Source organism: Babylonia areolata, chromosome 13 (assembly GCF_041734735.1).
Source record: "Babylonia areolata isolate BAREFJ2019XMU chromosome 13, ASM4173473v1, whole genome shotgun sequence".
Taxonomy (NCBI): Eukaryota; Metazoa; Mollusca; class Gastropoda; order Neogastropoda; family Buccinidae; genus Babylonia; species Babylonia areolata.
Genome location: NC_134888.1, coordinates 23344894 through 23364689, shown reverse-complemented (window position 1 = coordinate 23364689; position 19796 = coordinate 23344894). Strand labels below are relative to the sequence as shown.

The 19796-nt window shown below is 41.9% G+C and overlaps 1 protein-coding gene across 1 annotated transcript in view; it reads left to right on the top strand.

Moving 5' to 3' along the window:
- LOC143289156 (uncharacterized) overlaps positions 1-19796 on the top strand; it is a 90708-nt gene that overhangs the window by 56730 nt on the left and 14182 nt on the right. Inside the window, exons 29-34 of the mRNA XM_076598057.1 lie at positions 826-915; positions 8176-8309; positions 12872-13178; positions 14828-14881; positions 16824-17009; positions 18132-18265. Of these exons, the coding sequence (XP_076454172.1) occupies positions 826-915; positions 8176-8309; positions 12872-13178; positions 14828-14881; positions 16824-17009; positions 18132-18265 (905 nt within the window). The remainder of the gene's footprint in view (positions 1-825; positions 916-8175; positions 8310-12871; positions 13179-14827; positions 14882-16823; positions 17010-18131; positions 18266-19796) is intronic.

Sequence of the window (19796 nt, the reverse complement as noted above, 5' to 3'; positions counted from 1 at the left end):
CGTGCACATGTTTGTGTGTGTGTGTGTGTGTGTGTTGTGTGAGGATTGCATACATGTATAAGTATGTGCATGTTTCGGTTTGTAGGTAAAGATCAATCAAGTTTTGGCAGATTGAAATATGAATGTTATCATTAGAAAAGGGAATCTCTTGGAGAAGAAAATAACTTTACTGTTCAGATACTTGTCCAAAACCAATGCAAGATCTTCTAGCACAACAGAAACTTAGACCAGCACACTTAGATAAATGAAACAGACAAAACAGTTTGCATAAACCCACCTGCTTATGCTTAGCATGAGGAAGTGGCCCAGTTTTTATAGTGGAATGAACTAGTATTGTTCAATATTTTATTTTGTACAAGTGCAACCATTTTCAAAGAACAGGTCTGAGAGAATGTGGTGAAGCTGGCAAAATCATCAGCTGTTGTTTGTCTCATAGTTCTCCATATTTTGTATTGTATTGTATAGGAACTTATTACTTTTGTCACAACAGATTTCTCTGTGTAAAATTCTGTCTGGTCAATCCTGTGGAGAGTGTGTCGCCAAAAAGCATTGTTTTTAATATTACCACAATTTTACAATGAAAGAAAATAATTCACTGGCTTTAAAAAACACACACAAACACAACAAAATAGCAAGTTTTTGTATTAAAAGTAAGGAAACTTCTTTGTGTGAGTAATGGGGAAAAATTTAACAGATTGGACAGTAGTCTGGATTACTCCTCAGTCTATACCAGTTGTCTGTTCAGTAGGTTAGAGTGAGGAAGGTGTGGTTGTGATGGAAAAGGCATGACTCACCTGAGTCATGTGTCTGCATTTGTTGTAACAGGCCGACGTGGGAGAAATGGTCAGGACGGTCTACCTGGAATGGATGGTTTACCAGGTACCAAAGGCTACCCTGGACCTGTTGGCAGTCCAGGTAAGTTTGGTTTGGTATTGTGAACAGAAGTTCATTTTTTCATCAGTTGTGATTTAATGTAATGTAATCTGATCTAATCAAATCATTTTGTTTTCATTTTAATATAATGGTATTCACCTGGAGCCAGTTACATTGCTCGGACAGAAGAGCCTAGTATGGTTGTAACCTGCCACTAACTGTGTGTAGTGGTGTGTGTCCATCGAGATCAATAATGACCATCGTTGTCATCCAGCTGGGGGAGGGGGGTGGGGGGGATGCGTATGAATCTCTGTGAATGCGCAGATGGCTAAATAGTCCAATCTGTGCACGAAATGTTCGCTGACAGTTGGGGCAGACAAAGACAGGCATATCATTGTCAGGGAGCTGGTTTGCCTATGACTTTCTGGCTTGCCTCTTCTGAATAGCTGTAGCAGTCCTGTTGGCCTCGCACAACTTGGCACCTTTGTGCACAGCAGCGCGCCATTTGTCACGGTCCACTGCAGATTCCTCCCAGGAGTGAGGGTTGATATCAAACGCTTTCAGAGAGACTTTCAGAGTATCTCTGAAGCGCTTCTTCTGACCTCCGTGTGATCTCTTCCCATGTTGCAGCTCGCCATAGAAGAGCCTTTTGGGCAGCTGATGGTCTGGCATGCGCACCACGTGTCCAGCCCAGTGAAGCTGGGACTGCATCAGGATGGTGAAGATGCTGGAAAGGTTGGCTTTTGCAAGCACCTCCATGTCTGGGGTCCTGTCTTGCCACTTGATGTTCAGTAGCTTCCTGAGGCATGTTGTGTGGAAGTGGTTCAGCTTCTTGGCATGTCGTTGGTACACTATCCAAGTTTCACAGGCGTACAGTAGTGTGGGGAGAACTACTGCTCTGTAGACCTTTAGCTTGGTCTCAAGACCAATGCCTCTTCTGTTCCAGACATTTGCATAGAGTCTACCAAAGGTTGCGCTTGCTCTTGCAATCCTGACGTTCACTTCATCGTCGATGGTCGCATTTCGTGACAGTGTGCTGCCAAGGTATGTGAACTGCTCCACCACACTGAGTCTCTGACCGTTGACTGTGATGTTGTGCTCAACGTGGGGTTTCCCAGGGGCTGGCTGATGGAGAACTTCAGTAATCCTCGTGCTGATGGTAAGGCCGAAGTTCCTGCTGGCAGTGGCAAACTTGTCGATGCTAAGTTGCATGTCAGCTTCAGATCCAGGGTTGAGGGCACAATCATCAGCAAACAGAAAGTCTATGATGATGTCTGTCATGACCTTCCTTTTTGCTTGAAGCCTTCTGAGGTTAAACAGCTTGCCATCTGTTTGGTACTTTAGGCCAATTCCAACATCGCCATCTCTGAAGGCATCAGTAAGCATTGCAGAGAACATGAGGCTGAACATTGTTGGAGCCAGGACACAGCCTTGCTTGACACCATTTGTGACAGGAGAAGGAGCAGATGTTTTGCCATTGTCCTGTACTTGAGCCTGCATGCCTTCATGGAATTGGCTGACCAAGGAAATAAATTTCTGAGGGCATCCGTACTTGGCCATGATCTTCCACAGTCCCTCTCTACTCACGGTGTCGAAGGCCTTAGTGAGGTAGACTTAGGTGGAGAACAGATCAGCATTTTGCTCCTGACATTTTTCTTGCAGCAAACACCATGTCGGTGGTTCCGCGCTCTTTCCGGAATCCACATTGGCTCTCAGGCAAATGATCTTGGTCAAGGTGTGCTGTGAGGCGGTTTAGTAGGATCCTGGCAAGTATCTTGCCTGCGATGGAGAGCAAGGAAATGCCCCGATGGTTATCACAGGCTTGCCGGTTCCCCTTTCACTTGTACAAGTGAATGATAGATGCATCTTTGAAATCCTGGGGGATTGTCTCTTCTTTCCACATGAGTGAGTACAGCTGATGGAGCTTCTCAGTCAGCACAGTGCCTCCATCCTTATAGACCTCTGCTGGTATGGAGTCTGAGCCAGGTGCTTTGCCACTAGATAGCAGACGGATTGCTTTCTGGGTCTCAAGAAGTGTTGGCGGATCGTCCAGTGCTTCGTTGATGGGGACTTGTGGGAGACGGTCTATGGCTCCACCATTTATGGAAGAAGGGTGATTTAAGACACTGTTGAAGTGCTCAGCCCAGCATTCGAGAATTTTCTCCTTCTCGGTGATCAGGGTATTCCCATCTGCACTGAGGAGGGGGGATGATCCTGAGGATGTGGGGCCGTAGACTTCTTTTAACTCACTCCATGACAAGAGTTTTTGCCCTTGCCAATCCCTGAAAACCCAGGGTTTGTATAGGATGGGGAAAAAATTGTAAAAAAACCAAATAAACACCCAGACAATTGATATTTAGTATATGTATGCAAGGAATGTTGTTCCATATGTGTGCAAAAAATCAAAGTATTTACTCACCATCTTGATGTTGATCGCGGTATCCATATTTAGTGTATTTTTTAGCATTTTTGCACCCATCAGAAAGGTACACCAACATGTTCCACATCACATTCTAACACTATTTGAGGAACTGAAGACCTAGTGCATGCAATGAAGTATGAACAGGTGATGAAGAAAGTTGAAATTCACACATACAAAAAAAAATATTGTCTCTACATAATGAAAATCAAAGAACAAAGAAAAAAACTCAACCGGCTGGGTGTTGACTGGCCAGTCAGCTGACAAACCTGGTATGCCAGTGAAGGGATGTGCAAGAGGGAAAAAGGAAAAATTGTCAATCCAATCACTGGTGAAAACACTTGCAAAACAGTCCATTTCCTCAGTGGTTTCGTCGTCTGTGTCTGTCTCATCTGCTGGCACATGTTCCTCACTTTCCTCTCCATTGTAAACACTCTCTTCAGCGGCTGAATCTGTTTCTAGTTCATCGGGATCTGGTTCAAATTAACTGTCCGAAGAATCAACATTATCTCCTTCAACATCAGAGCCTTCAGTTTGGATCATTTCCAAAGCATCTTCGACGCTGAGTAACATTTCACCTCTCCAACCGTGTCGAACACTTCGCCGTGACGCCATCTTGTCAAACAACTTACAAAGCTAACAGGGGGCACGCTTTGTTATCAACTGCAGTTGAGCTTATCGCGACACACACGCAGCGTGTGTGAATGAAAAGCTGACCAGAGGTGACGTAAGATATCACATCTGCTTTTGATTTTCGCATCCGACGCGTCACTCCGACAGCACGACTTTTTAAAATCCAAGTCCGCATATGCGGACATTGGCATCCAACGCTTTCTCCGACGATGTCCGCATATGCGGACAATGGCAGCGAGTGAGTTAAGGCATCATAGAACCTCTTCATATCGTGCCTGTCAGCATATCCCTGGATCTCATCAGCTTTGTCACTCAGCCACTTATCCTGCATCTGACGTAACTTTTGCTGAACAGTCCTGCGGATGGCATTGTACGCATCCTTTTTTGATGTGGACTTTGGGTTGCTCAGGTAGGCTTGATGCAGACAGCGTTTCTCATCCAGAAGCTGCTTGATTTCATCACAGTTTTCATCAAACCAGTCTTTGTGGTTTCTGGTCATGGGTCCCAGGGTCTCTGAAGCTGTACTATAGATCAGCTCATGCAGGGTCCACATTCTGGATTCCAGATATCTTCTAGCAGCTCCACAAAGGTTTGTTTGATGGTGATGTTTTTCAGCTTAGTGATGTTGAGCCGTTTTGGAGCCTTCTGGCCTTGGGGACGTCTCTTGGGTTGGATTCGAATATTCAGCTTCGAGACTACAAGGCGATGGTCTGTCCAACACTCGGCGCCGCACATGGTCTTTGTCACCATACATCTTGCCTATCCCTTTTCCTGACAATGACGTAATTGATGAGATGCCAATGCTTTGAGCGAGGGTGCATCCATGACATCCTGTTATGGGTAGGGAGGCAGAAAACTGTGTTGGTTATCAACAGTTTGTGCTCTGCACAGGTCTGAAGCAAAAGCAATCCATTTGGGTTGCAGTGGCCCACGCCGTGCTTTCCAATCACTTTATCCCAGGAGATGTAGTCAGAGCCACTCTAGCATTGAAGTCCCCAAGAATGATGAGCTTGTCTGCTTTCGGGATAGCAGCAGTGACAGAGTGAAGGTCCTTGTAGAACTTCGCCTTCACTTCATCCGGGTTGGTCATGGTTGGAGCGTAGGCACTGACAATGGTGAGGTGCTTCTGGCCAGATGCCAGTGGGAGTTTCATGGTCATGAGCCTATCGTTGACTCCCTTTGGGATTCCAGCTAGCTTGCTGACAAGTGCTGTTTTTACTGCAAAACCAACGCCAGCCTCAAGTCGCTCTTCACTTCCTCGTCCACTCCAGAAGAAGGTGTAACCAGATCCCCGTTCATAGAGCTCGCCTTCACCTGCAAGCCGAGTCTCACTCAAGACTGCGATGTCGATGTTGTATCTGGCGAGTTCGGATGCAACTAGTGCCATTCTCCTTTGGAGTCTGTCCGTGTCATCTCTGTCCAGGAGAGTCCTTATGTTCCAAGCACCAATGGTGAGAGGAACGATCCTTGTTTTTTTCTTTTCTTTCTCTTTGTTTCGACCGCTGATGTAGGGTCCCTGCCAGCCTCAGTATGCTGGCCAGGGTGATATGGAGCAGGCAATTTTTAGGGCACCTTTTCTAGCCCCTTCCTCATGCCAGGGAGGTGAGCAGTGCATTCCTAAAGAGGGCTGCTCAGACGCTCAGACGGCTGCCGAGCTCCATCGCTGCTCCTGTCGATGAAGAACGACCCTATGGCCTGAGCCGCCTGCATGCAGGTCTTCGGCTGCAACTGCCAGTGTACCCACACCTGTCATTGCGTCGCTCGCCTGTCACCACAGGACTTGGGGGTGATGAAAGGATGAAGGATGAAAGGTCAAGAAGGATGACTGATGACTTGCGCGATGAGTTTGTTTAAAGTGAAGAGGAGTTTTGCAACGTCCACCTCACTCTCTCGTCCGGGTTCACCAATTTCCAGTGGCAAGACTAAGTCGAGATATCTGGAGGATGAGCACGGATGCAGTGGATGACCAAGATATCCTTTCGGTGTCTCATCTTGCTCTCTGCACTCCACAGTGCGTTGCTGTAACCGCCTTCCTCTCCGTTGAACCGATAGGTTTCTTCCGCAGATTCTGCCGGATCCAGACTTCGCATGCATGGGTAGACACACCCCGGGGGCCAACTGCGTGTGGCATGTACACAGCACGGTGGAGCTAGATGGCCGTCGGTGGCTCTCCTGAGCCAACGCCCTTTTATGGATCTCCATAAGGGTGTCTAGCCACCCGCCTCACCAGTCCCGGAAGGGAGCGGTGGGAGTGCCGGTTTAGTCGCCAGCAACCCGACCCTGAACAGGTTGTACTGGATTACAGATTACCAGTAGCAGATCTAATGACCTGACCTGACCCTACACACCTGTGTGTAGTATGGAACTGACCAATGGCGTAGTTCAGTCAACGTAGGCATTTAGTCACTTGTAACTGTCAAAAAGTTAGAACTAAGCAATGCAACTGGTACGTGATCCAGTAGGTAGTCCAGGTAAGTTATGTCAATCATTCTGTATTATTTCATTTTGTTTTGATTTATTCTCTTCTTCTTCTTCATTAGTGGACTGCAACTCCCAGGTTCACGAGTGGGCTTTTACATGTATGACTGTTTTTACCCACCATGTAGGCAGCTGTACTCCATTTTCAGGGGTGTGCATGTTGGGTATATTCTTGTTTCTGTAACCCACCAAACACTGACATGGATTACAGATCTTTAATGTGCGTATTTGATCTTCTGCTTGCTGTATACACACAAAGGGGGTTCAGGCACAAGCAGGTCTGCACATATGTTGACCTGGGAGATCAGATTGGAAAAATCTCCACCCTTTACCCACCAGGCACCATTACTGAGCCTCAGATTGAAAGCTCCAATGCTTAAACCACTCGGCTTTTGCGCCCTTCTTTTAATTCATTCTGTTCTGTATATTTTGGTTTATTTTGTTTTGTTGATTTTATTTCACTTGATTTCATTTTGTTTGATTTTATGATACTTCCTTTTTTTTTTTATTTCAAGATATGATTCAGAGAGGACCCATTTATTGGAAGTCGCCATTTTATGAAATTGCTTACTCGGATGTTATATTTGTATCATGATTATATGGAATCTGGTATTTTATGGAATAAATCATTACTTTTGTCAGATTTTAGGGTAATGTGAAACTCGCTGCAATTTGACATTTCTTTCGAAAGTTTAAGGCAGATTTCAGTGCAACTTGGACCAGAGTAGAAAATCAGTTTTTAAATATCTATATATATATATTTTTTTTTAATGAATAAAAAAAAAAAAAAAATAGAAAGAAATAGATATTGATTTTTTTTTTCTTTGGAGACTTTTTTTTTTTTTTTTTGTGCTCATGTTTGTATTTAGACACGGTGTGAATTGATGAAATGACAAAAGTTTTGGTTTGTGTGTGTGTGTGTGTGTGTGTGTGTTTTACTTCATCTGTCACCACCAAATATTGCTTAGAATAGGAAAAACTACTTCTTTCCGGTTTTCCACACATCCTAGTTTTCATGACAATGCTTGCATACATCTGCCAGCAGGAGTTAGATTCTACCAATTTATGGACCATTAATCTGAATGTACTATGGGAAATAATCATCTTTAAACAGATCTTACTCATCTGATAATGATAATAATGATGATAATAATGATGATAATAATGATACTAATGATAATTATAAATGGAGGATTATATAGCGCAGCACCCTCATCTCAGATGGGGCTACCTGCACTTTACAATAAAACGTGCAAATTTAAGAAACAGTTACATGGAAGCATGAACAAAAATCAAAACAGGCAATATCACAGTCTCATGTCACATAGGCCCAAATCACAGCAAAATAGATACATCACATTCACCACAGTCAAGGTATACACCAAGAAACCAGGCATCTCATAAATTACACACACACACACACACACACACACACACACACACACACACACACACACTATGTATATTTATTGCTATTTGTGCTCGTATTATTTCTGTTGTTGCTGTTGTTGTTTTTGATAGAATTTTTGTGTGTTTCTTGTAATTGTTTATTTCTATATCCTTTCCTGACCCCCACTTCCCCATTTCTTCCTTTTAAAAAAAATTTTCTTCTTGTTTTTTTTTCTGAGGGCAGGATGTAAAAAAGCTGTATAAGCTTATTCCTTTACCCTCAGTAAAGATCATTTTGACTTGACTTGACTATTATCATCATACCTTGCTAAACATTCCGTTGTCCAGGTGTCTGACCTTGCGGTTGATAATTGTGTGTTCAGGACTGGATGGATTACCTGGAAGCAGAGGTAACTCTGGTTTACCTGGTGGTGATGGGCAAATGGGGCGGTCAGGTTTGAAAGGAATGGCAGGCCAGGATGGTCGACCTGGAATTCCAGGTGAAAAGGGAACACCTGTGAGTATTGCTGTGACAGTGGTGGTACATAGTGCAAGGTGATACATGTAATGATCATAATAACCTCCCACCACCCTCTAAAAAAAAAGAAAAAGAAGACAATGACTATAGCAATTAATGATGAAGATGACGACAAGGATGAGGATGACGTTGATGGCGTCGCACATTTGTATAATGTTTCTGAGCGCATTTAACGACAACACATGTGGCATGATTATGGTGCAGGAATAAAACAAAAAAAGAAGAAAAAAGTTTAAGATACAAATTTATTAAAAACTATTTCAAAACAGTATAACACCACTAACACAACACATACACATACCTGTACCGCCTCATTTTCCTCCACTCATTCCCTCTCCCGCTCATTCACTAACCTACTCAAGACACACACAGACACAGACACATTCACAGACACACAGGCAAACACAGGCACATACAGACACACACACACATGCATACACACGCATGTGCGCACGCATGCACGCACACACACGCACACACACACACACACAAACATGCACAAACACGCACACACAAACACACACACACACACACACATTATGACATTACGTCAAAATGTATAAAGTGTAGTGAAGTGTAGGATCATGTAATTTTGTCATGTGCTGTACTAGCAGAGAGGAGGAACATGGTGTAGTGTACTGAAGTGCTGTGTGAATCCCTGAAAACAAAATGTGGCTACCTCAATGGTGAGATTAAAAGCAGCTGCTTTCCTAAAAATCTTACAATTGGTGAACCTATGAGTTCTGGATGAGGAACCAAGATACGGATACGGATACGGATGATTTATTCATCAGGCCATAGCCCCTATGAAGGGGTACACAAACAACATTTGTTACATCACATTTGTTTGAAATCACATGAAACACAGATACATTTGCAAAACATATTATGAGGTTGCAATTTCTCTAAATTTAAACGCTTTGTGCAGGAAAATGGACAAATTCCATACATCATTTTGCCTTTTGGACGACACCAATAAGCACAACTTGAATGTACAAGGTTGTCGGAAATATCTGGCTGGAATATATCTTTCTCTTAACCCCTTAAGAGCCGAGCAGATCAAAACAAAATGCACTTTGTCTTCTTTGTCTTCCTGGCATAATGGGCAAATCAAATCATTAAGATCAAATTTACTGTATCTGTAACAATGTACAGCCAAACTCGACACACACAACCTAAATCTTGTGGTTATTATTCTTAGATATTTGTCCATGTTTAACGTCAAATAAGGGTTCATATCATGTAGTCCGCAAAATGTTCTAATGAGGAACCAAGAGAGAGAAAGAGAGAGCAAGAGAGAGAGAGATGTTCGATTCCCATCAGAGGAGATTTTTTTTCATAGCTGGTTCCTACTTGGAGGACGACAAAGCACAAAGATCATCCACTTTACAGATGCATCTTAGGAAATGTTGCTCAGATTTCCTGGTCATCGCTGCTGGTGTCCCTATCCCTGAACCTGGTTGATGCCGGGATGCATTGTGAGAGTCCAGCCTTGTCAAGTTGTTCCAAACCTAGATGGACCCATGCAGCAGCATCTTCATCACCCCCATCATCATTTATCATCATTATTGAAATATAAAAAACAAAACTTCCCAAATTCTGGGTCACACACGCACACACACAGGCAGGCAGGCAAGCATGCACGCACGCACGCACGCACACGCACACACACCACTACCACCACCACCACCACCAATAACAACAACAACAACATAAAAAAAATCATCAAAACGAAACAAACAAAAAAACCCAACAACCCAACCTTTGGTGTGTCCCAGGGTCTGCAAGGTCACACACACACGCACACACACACACACACACACACACACACACACACACACACATTAAAACAGAGTAAACCTCGAACAGAAGCTTCGAGTTATAGACCTATTTCGGTTACCTCCCACGTTGGGAAAGTCATGGAGAAAATTGTAAATATTAGAATGGTGTATTACTGTGACAAAAATAACATAATTCCGTCAGCTCAAACTGGATTCCGGAAAGGAAGATCTACAATTGATCATCTGACCCGTCTCACTACCCAAATTAAAAAACAGTTTTCTAAGCGAAAAAGTATCCTTGCGTCCTTCTTCGATCTTACTAAAGCTTATGACCGAGTGTGGCATAGCAGACTGTTATTTAAGCTGAAACAAATTGGTCTGTCGGGTCATGTTTATGACTATGTTAAATCCTTTTTAAGTGGGAGATATATAGTGGCAAAAGTGGGAGTAACTTTATCAACATCTAGGCCTATAAACATGGGAATCCCGCAGGGTTCCATTATTTCTCCATTGTTGTTCAACATTATGCTTTATGATTTACATACATGTTTTTCATCATCTACCAAGCTGGCTCAATATGCTGATGATATTGCTATATGGATTCAGACATCCTTGAGGAAAAGGACAAGCCTACATTACATAAATTATGTACAGAAACATTTTCAGGGTGAACTCGATAGACTGAGTAGCTATATGCAATCTAATGGTTTTGAGTTTTCTGTAGAAAAAACACATTTGATCCTCTTTAATAATGGTTATAATCCCAGCAAACTACCACGTTTTTTTTTAGGAGGACGTGAAATATTTTTCAAGTCGGAAATCAAATTTCTTGGGATCCTATTTACTTCAAAACTAAACTGGAAGAAACACATTGATTCAATGGTGACTAAAGCATTAAAAAGTTTAAATTTCTTAAAAATTGTAAGTCACTCTCCTTGGGGACAAGACTCCAAAATTCTTTTACATTTAGCGACATCTCTCGTAAGATCAAGATTGACCTACGGTCAAGAAATTTTCTTTTCTGCCCCGCCGACGTTCCTAAAGAAGCTGCGAATAATTGACAGTAAAGCTGTGAAACTGGCTTTAGGGGTACCTGTGCATACTAAGACCTCAGAAGCCTATAAGCTTGCGGGTATTCTACCACTAGATGAAATCAGAAAATTAAGTTCTGCTAAATATATTGTGAGATGTACAGCAGTGGATGATTTTGAGGAATTAAATATTAGGTCTGATATTGATTTTCCAAAAAATGCACAAAATAATTCAAATCTACAAACCATTCGCACATATGTGTCAGATATTTTAAATTCTTCAGACATTGATTTGCATGATATGGCACCTCGTGTTCTGGTGCCACCTGTCCCTCCCTGGGAGTTAACAAAAGCAAACGTCAACATATGTGCTTCTGACACAACAAAAGGAGAATCTCCACATATAATAGCAGCATCTGTCAGAATTGAATTAGAAGAAAATTTTGATTATCATTTAAAAGTTTACACTGATGGCTCGGTCCTGGATGATAGCAGTGCAGGATCTGCTTTTGTCATTCCTGACCTGAAAACAGAAACATCATATTATTTAGGTAAGGGACATTCAATTTTTACAGCTGAATTGGTGGCCATCCTTATGGCTTTAAATCATCTTGTTGATATACCAATCATAATAAGTAATATCCTATTTTGTGTTGATTCTCAATCTGTCTTAAAAGGTTTGCTCCTTTTTGAGAATAATCAAAGAGAAGATTTATTTTTTGAAATTAGGTATTTATTGCACTCCCTATTTGTGAAGGGTACAAATGTTGATTTTTGTTGGATACCATCCCACACTGGATTCCGTTATAACGACCAAGCAGATAGGGCAGCAAAAAGGGGAGCAAAAAATCATATAGATAGTATAAAAGTATATTGCCCATTGTCATACAAGGAAATAAGCAATATACTAGAAAGAGACTTTTATAGGTGCTTGAATTCAAGTCTAAAACCTCGTCAGTTGACTCTCTCAGACTTTGGTCCGATTCGCAGACCAATTCTGAGCTTAGCTCTCAGACTATTATCAAATTCATTACGGACCAAGTATTGTTCTAATGTCAAGTGTATATGCTTTAATAACCTGACAATTGAGCATATAATTTTTCACTGTAGCTTGATGAAGCCTTTTGTACACGAAAGTGTGTCTTCACAAGTGACTGAGAACGTTGATGTTTTTGACTTTTTGCATTCATTATCAGTTGTTTCGCTTGTCAGTTTAACGACTTCTCTTTTACGAAGTCCTTTAAGTAATTTCCTGTAACTGTATTTAGAGGGTTTTTTGTTTTTGTTTGTTTGTTTGTTTGTTTTGTTTTTCTTTCAAATTTCACCCACATTTTTACCCTCATTTGCCCAGTTTCCCCAAACCCTCCATTCATCCACATCTCCCACCCCTTCTAACCGATAATACTCAGATGTATTCATAAATACTTTTACAAAATGTCTTCAATCACCGATATGTGTGACGGGACATTAAACAAAAATTCCTTCCTACATACACATACACACACACACATACACACGCACACCACCACCACCACCAACAACAATATCAAAACAAAACAAACAAAAAAACCCAACAACCCAACCTTTGGTGTGTCCCAGGGTCTGCAAGGTCACACACACACGCACACACACACACACATACACACATGCACACGCACACCACCACCACCACCAACAACAACAACATCAAAACGAAACAAAACAAAAAAACCCCTTTGGTGTGTCCCAGGGTCTGCAAGGTCCACCTGGAGAAAGTGGCCGGCCAGGAGTAAGAGGCGAGCCAGGTCGTAACGGGTTACCTGGTGTGGATGGTCGGCCAGGTGATGATGGAGACCCTGGCTTACCTGGTCGCTCAGCTCTACCTGGCCTGAAAGGGCTCCGCGGCGAAGACGGGCTGCCAGGGCTGGACGGGGTCCCTGGGGAGCCTGGGCGCAGGGGAGTGGACGGGAACCCGGGTTCCCCTGGTAGAAGTGGGGAGCCAGGTGAACGTGGCTTTGATGGGCGGCCCGGATTTGACGGTGAATACGGACGCACTGGTGAGTACGCTGAAGTGTCAGTTGTATTGGAAGTGTATTGAAAACTAAAGGTTTTTGTTTGAAGGCTGCTTTGCTTGGCTCCCCGAATCACTCCGGTTTGGTGGGGGGGGGGGGGGGGGGGGGGGGGGGGAGATAGCTTTGTTGTAGTTAAGAGCTTATGAGTTTGATAGTCATGTTTCTGGAAATGGTGGAGAAGTTCCCATTGTTTTGCGTTTCAAGTTGTCGCTGTCACTTAATGTGTTTTATTCACTGAAAAGACAAGCTCGTTGTTTAATATTTGGTTTTAAATATAATGAAGCACAAAATGTTGGAACCATGGTTACTCAAATTCAGGTAGTTCAGGGTCAGTACAATAGCTACATAAATCAGCAAGCATAATAATAATAATAATAATGGTATTTATATAGCGCTGAATCTTGTGCAGAGACAAATCAAAGTGCTTTCGTACCAGTCATTCACACGCATGCATAACTATAAAACTGAGAAACTGAATACAAGGAAGAGGCAGGGAAGGGAGGCTGTTTTGGGAAGAGGTGAGTTTTAAGGTCAGACTTGAAAGAGCTGAGTGCGGAGACCTGATGAAGCGAAAGAGGAAGCTCATTCCAATTGCAAGGTCCAGAGACAGAGAAGGATTGGCGGCCAGCAGTGGAGTGTTTGAATCTGGGTATGCGTAAACAGAGTGGATCCGAAGCCGACCATAGTGAGCGAGATTGAGTGTAGAGGTGAAGGCAGTTTCTGACCAAAACATGGCTGATAACTCACAAAGAACCTATTTTCATTGAATTTTGATAAACTCATTATAGAATGAAGAAACTGGATTTGGACAGTGATAACAATGATAATACTATCAATATCAGCAGTAGTGATGATGATGATGGTGATAATGATGATGATAATAACAAAATGATAAGAAGATTGATAATAATAATGACATTTATAAAATGCTAAATCTTGTTTGAAAACCAATCAAAGCATTAAACGATGGACAAAACCAATATTTATTTGCAGAAGATAACCAGGCATGATCAAAATAGCGAACCTGGCTGTTATCTGTTTTGATATCTGCCCAGAGAATTTCATTGTTAAGATTCTTTTACAGAAGGAAAACCAAACAATAAAGAGTGAAACTCTCACCACACAGAAGGAATGTTTGATAGTGTGTGTCTCTGGCGTATAGCACCTGTACAGTGATGATTGTTTTATGGAAGGAATGTTTATGGTCATACCTATTGCTGTTTTGCACCTGTACAAACTATACTGTGTTGATATCTGCCCAGAGAGTTTCACTGTTATGATCAATTTACAGAAGGAATCTTAATTGTGTGCATCTCTGGTGTATAGCACCTGTACAGTGATGATTGTTTTACAGAAGGAATGTTTGTGGTCATACCCATTGCTGTTTTGCACCTGTACAGACTATACTGTGTTGATATCTGCCCAGAGAGTTTCACTGTTATCATCGTTTTACAGAAGGAATGTTCTGTTGTGTGCATCTCTGGTGTATAGCAGTGTTTTACAGATGGAATGTTTAAGTGTGTGCATCTTTATTGTACAGCACCTATACAATGATTGTTTTACAGAAGGAATGTTAATGGTCATATCCATTGCTGTTTTTGCACCTGTACCGACTATCCTGTCTCTGTCTTCAGGCGAGCAGGGCCCCATTGGCAGACCTGGAGACCCCGGACCACCTGCACCACCTGGTGATTAAATCTTTTAATTTTGTCATCGTTTTTACTGCATGTTGTATCCTGCATTGTTTAGATCTGGGAGTGAAATGTTGCTTCTTTTCTTTTCTTTTTTTTTTTTTTTAAAGTGTGTAATATCATACATTATATAGATCTGGGTGTGAAATCTGTCATTGTTTGTACCTGGTGTAATTCATCATACGTTATTTAGATATGGGGGTGAAATCTGTCATTGTTTGTACCTTGTGTAATTTTATACATTATTTAGATCTGGGGGTGAAATCTGTTACCTGCATTATTTAGATCTGTGAATGAAATGTATAATCTGTAACATCATACATTATTTAGATCTTGGGGTAAAATATGACACTGTTTTTACCATGCTTAATGTCAGACATTATTTAGATCTAGGAGTGAAATGTAGCTCTGTTCTTACAATGTGTAATATTTTACTTTATTTATATCTGGTAGTGATATATATCACTGTTTGAACCATATGTAGTGTCATACATTAGTTAGATCTGGAGTGGAAATGTCACTGTTTGTATGGTGTGTAATATTATATCTTATATAAAGTTCAGAGTGAAATTTGTCACTGTTTGTACAGTGTTGTATTATATGTTATTCAGAGTTGAGGGTGAAATTTATCACTGTTCTTTTGATGTGTATTTATGTGTAGCATCATAAATTATTCAGATTGGGAGTGGAACTGTCACTGTTTGTTCTGTAAGTTATATTATTTAGATCTGGGAACAAAATATGTTGTTCTGATCAAGTCTGGACAGCACAGTGAGAGTGTTCTGTCCCATGTGGACTGGATAAGAATAAGATAAAACTGGATTTTCAGAAACAGTACAAGTTATCACAAGTTTACTTAAGTCAAAGCTTTCTTTTTAAGCTAGAGCAAAAGAGAGGCACTAACCTAAAAATGCTGAATGCAGATGACTGGTGTCAAAATTAATTGTGAATAGATTTTCCCTGCCTTTAGAACTGTATTTGTATTTGTATTTTATTTCTTTTTATCACAACAGATTTCTCTGTGTGAAATCCGGGCTGCTCTCCCCAGGGAGAGCATGTCACTATACTACAGCACCACCCATTTTTTTGTATTTTTTCCTGGCTGCAGTTGTATTTGTTTTTCCTATTGAAGTGGATTTTTCAACAGAATTTTGCCAGGAACAACCCTTTTGTTGCCGTGGGTTCTTTTACGTGCGTTAAGTGCATGCTGCACACGGGACCTCTGTTTATCGTCTCATCTGAATGACTAGCGTCCAGACCACCAATCAAGGTCTAGTGGAGGGGGAGAAAATATTAGCGGCTGAGCCGTGATTCGAACCAGCGTGCTTAGATTCTCTCACTTTCTAGGCGGACGCATTACCTCCAGGCCATCACTCTACGTGTACAGGAATACATGAGATTAATGACATGTTAGCTTCTGGCCTTTATTTGCTGTCTCGCTGTGGTCAGTCTGCAAGCATGCGGAGATGGAAGCAAACATTCCATATTCCATGCTCTCAATGACCAGGGTAAGAGGCCCTCTTTTGTCATTGTGTTGTGTCCTTTTGAAAGACACTTTACTCCGGCTTTCCTCAATCCAGCCCAGGTATGAATGGGAATCTGACTTTCGTTGGGGAAAGTCAGAGCGGTGGAAGGAGAGGATTTGGCCCCTCCCTCCTATGTTGAGCCCTAAACACAGGGGATATGAAATTACTGTCCCGATGGCTGTAAAAGGCTCCAAGGATCTTTAACCTTTTAACCTAAATGCCGTGCCCTGGACACGGTGGACTTGAATTCACTGCCAGGATGGCAGTAAAGGGCTCCGAGGACCTTTCACCTTTTAACCTAAATGCCGAGCCCTGGACACAGTGGACTTGAATTCACTGGCCATAAAAGGCTGTGGGACCTTTAACCTTAAACCTATAAACTCAGACTGCATTGCCCTGTGTTTGAATGACAGGTCGCCCAGGATCCCCTGGCGACGATGGGCGGTCCGGCATACCAGGACTTCCGGGACAGAGAGGTTTCATGGGTGAAGATGGCCTGCCTGGTCGTCCTGGTCGCAAAGGAGAGAGGGGAGAAGCGGTTCGGATGACTCGAGGTCCCAAAGGCTATCCCGGAGACCCGGGTAGGCCAGGCCTGCCAGGTAAGTCTTGGTCTCGCTGGTCCTTCTGCAGGTATCGCTTGTGGTTGTTTTTTTTTGTTGTTTTTTTTTTTATCTGACTTTTTTAGGATATCTTTGCATCTCACTTTGTGGTTTGTGTGTGTGTGTGTGTGTGTGTGTGAGGGTAAGGGGACTTGAATGTGTGTATGGGAAATGTACCTGTTGTGTTGTATTACTTGTTTGTGTGTATTTAGCTTTATATGTTGCTTTGAAAAAAATACCAACAAAATCTTTAGTCCACACTTTGTCATGTTGTGTTTGTGTTGGACTTGGCTGTGTAGGGTGAGTGAGGAGGATTTGTTTGCTTTTAATGTGTTTCGTAGCTGTGAAATAGTCTGTGTGAGTGAGGAGCAAGTAGATGCATAAATAATTTCCAAGTGGATGAATAAAGATGTATTGTATTGTATTGTATTGTATCTTCAGTTTTTGATCATTTTTCTTTCTTTTTCTTAAGTTAGAGCATCAGGATATGTTTGATATTTGTTTTTTTTTGTTTGCAGTATTTAGAATCATTTTGGGTTAAAAACAAAAATCAAAGCAGTCTGAGTGTTGGTTGTAGTATTGTGAAAAGTGTGTTTGCTTGTCTTTAATGCGTTTCCTAGCTGTGAAATAGTCTGTGTGGTTGGTGAGATTGTAAATAATGAATTGAAACATTTACTTATTTCTCAACCCTGAAGTTGTTTTCTTCCTTGTGAAAGGCTTTTCTATTTTAAGTAGCTAAAAATAAATGAATAAATAAATTTTTTTTTTAAAAAGAGAGAAAGGAAAGTGTTCTCAGCATGATACAATCTAATATTTTGAAGAGAAAAAAAGAAGAAGAAAGTATTTGCTTCTTGATTACATTGGTGTGTTATTGAGTGCGAGTGTTTGTGTGAGTGCCTGTGTGTCTGTGTGTGTGTGCATGAATATGTGCATACATACATGCATGCAAGTGTGTGTGTGTTCACATCACTGAACAACTTTCATCTTAAAAGCAAGATTCAAAATAATGTCAACAGACAGGTAACATGTTCTGACACTGTTCATCCGGTGGTGACAGGTGTCTGTAAACATACTTACGTAGGCATGGCTGCAACAAGCTAACAGTTATTGTGCTTTCCACAGGACGGCAGGGTATCAAGGGTATGGATGGTCTACCTGGCTTACCTGGGCTGGGAGGGATGAAGGGGAATCCTGGACGGCCGGGTGCACAAGGATTTTCAGGTCGACCCGGTGAAGATGGCCGCCGTGGTGAAGATGTAAGTCGTGGGATGGGCTTTGCAAGATAAGAAGACTCGTATATTTCATTCTTGGCTTTGTGTTGGACATTGTGGGTCTGTTTGTCATGGTGGTGAGGAATGTGTGAGCAAGGCCTATCTGTACTGATGTCTGTGTGTGCTTGTGGACATGAATTCTGTGTGTGTGTGTGTGTAAAGTAGTAGATGTAGTAGTGGTAGTGGAAGTGGTGGTGGTTGTTGTCTTCATCATAGGAGAAGTCTTCAGTTTTATTTATTTCCACTTCTAGTGATGAGACAAAACGGTTTTCTGTATCTGTGCATGTATTTAACAAATTTTTCTTTGTCAAATAACTTCCTTCAAGCTGTGGCTTCCATGGAGGAAGAGGAATTTTGTTAAATGTCCTCTCACATATACAGTGATTGTGGATGATATATGGCTTCCAAGTTTGAAGCCACTGCCATTGTTTAACTCTCTCCATACGAACAGCGAAAGAGACGACGTTAACAGCGTTTCACCCCAATTACCATCATCAAAATATTGCAAGCGCAAGGCTCTTATACTGAAGACGTGAATGTTGACAAAGAATACCACAATTCTGACGACGGAAGCTAAAGGTTGGGTCATTCAGACACCCACTGGACATCCGAGGGGTCTGTGTAGAGGAGAAGAGAGGACTGGCCGTACTGAGTGAGTTAATCAACACCATTTTTAACACAAACAGAAACATGACTTTTATGAACTTGGTGGCTAGTTACTTGTGGTTCCCCAGACATATGCATTTTTCCCATTCCTTGGTTTTAGATTTTCCCAGAAGGCATAACCTATGAGCACAAGATTCTTTGCAGAGTACATTTTTTTATTAGTTTTTTTTTCAGTAGTCTTGGCATTATTCAGTTGCCAACATGTCCAGGATTTTTCCTTCATTAGAACAAGATATTACCAGGCTCACAGGAACCAAAGGCATATTCTTACCCTGCATCCTTCACAAAATTTCATGAAACTCTATTTCTTTATTTCTTTTTTATCTTTAGTTGTTTTTTTCTGCCCCATCTTCTGCACCAGTTCAGTGGCATCACTCACATGCTGCTTATCCTGAGCCTCATATGCAGCCACGCCCAGGTTTATCTGCCACAGTCCCAGGGTGTGCAGTCCACAGGGAGCTATCAATGTTGGGTTGCCAGAGGATCACACACCAGAAGAGACCCTGCATTCATGCCATGGTTGCCAGAGGAACACACACTAGAAGAGACCCTGCACTTGTGTCAAGTTACTTTGGTGGCGTTCTGAAGTGCCTGTTCTGGTGTAACAGTGTCTCTCCATGTTCTTGCCTCTATGTTCATGTGGAACAAGCACAAAACATGGAATGATACAGACACCTTCTGTAATTAGAAATGAAGTAAAATTCTTTGATTTACAGTTCATATCCAACAGTGAATCAATTAGATATGTTTTTTTAGAAAGAAATTGCTGAACAATTAAAAAAAATAATCATTTGGCACAAAAAGTGAATACTGAACACCACCCCACCAATGGAATCTCTCCCAAAAACAC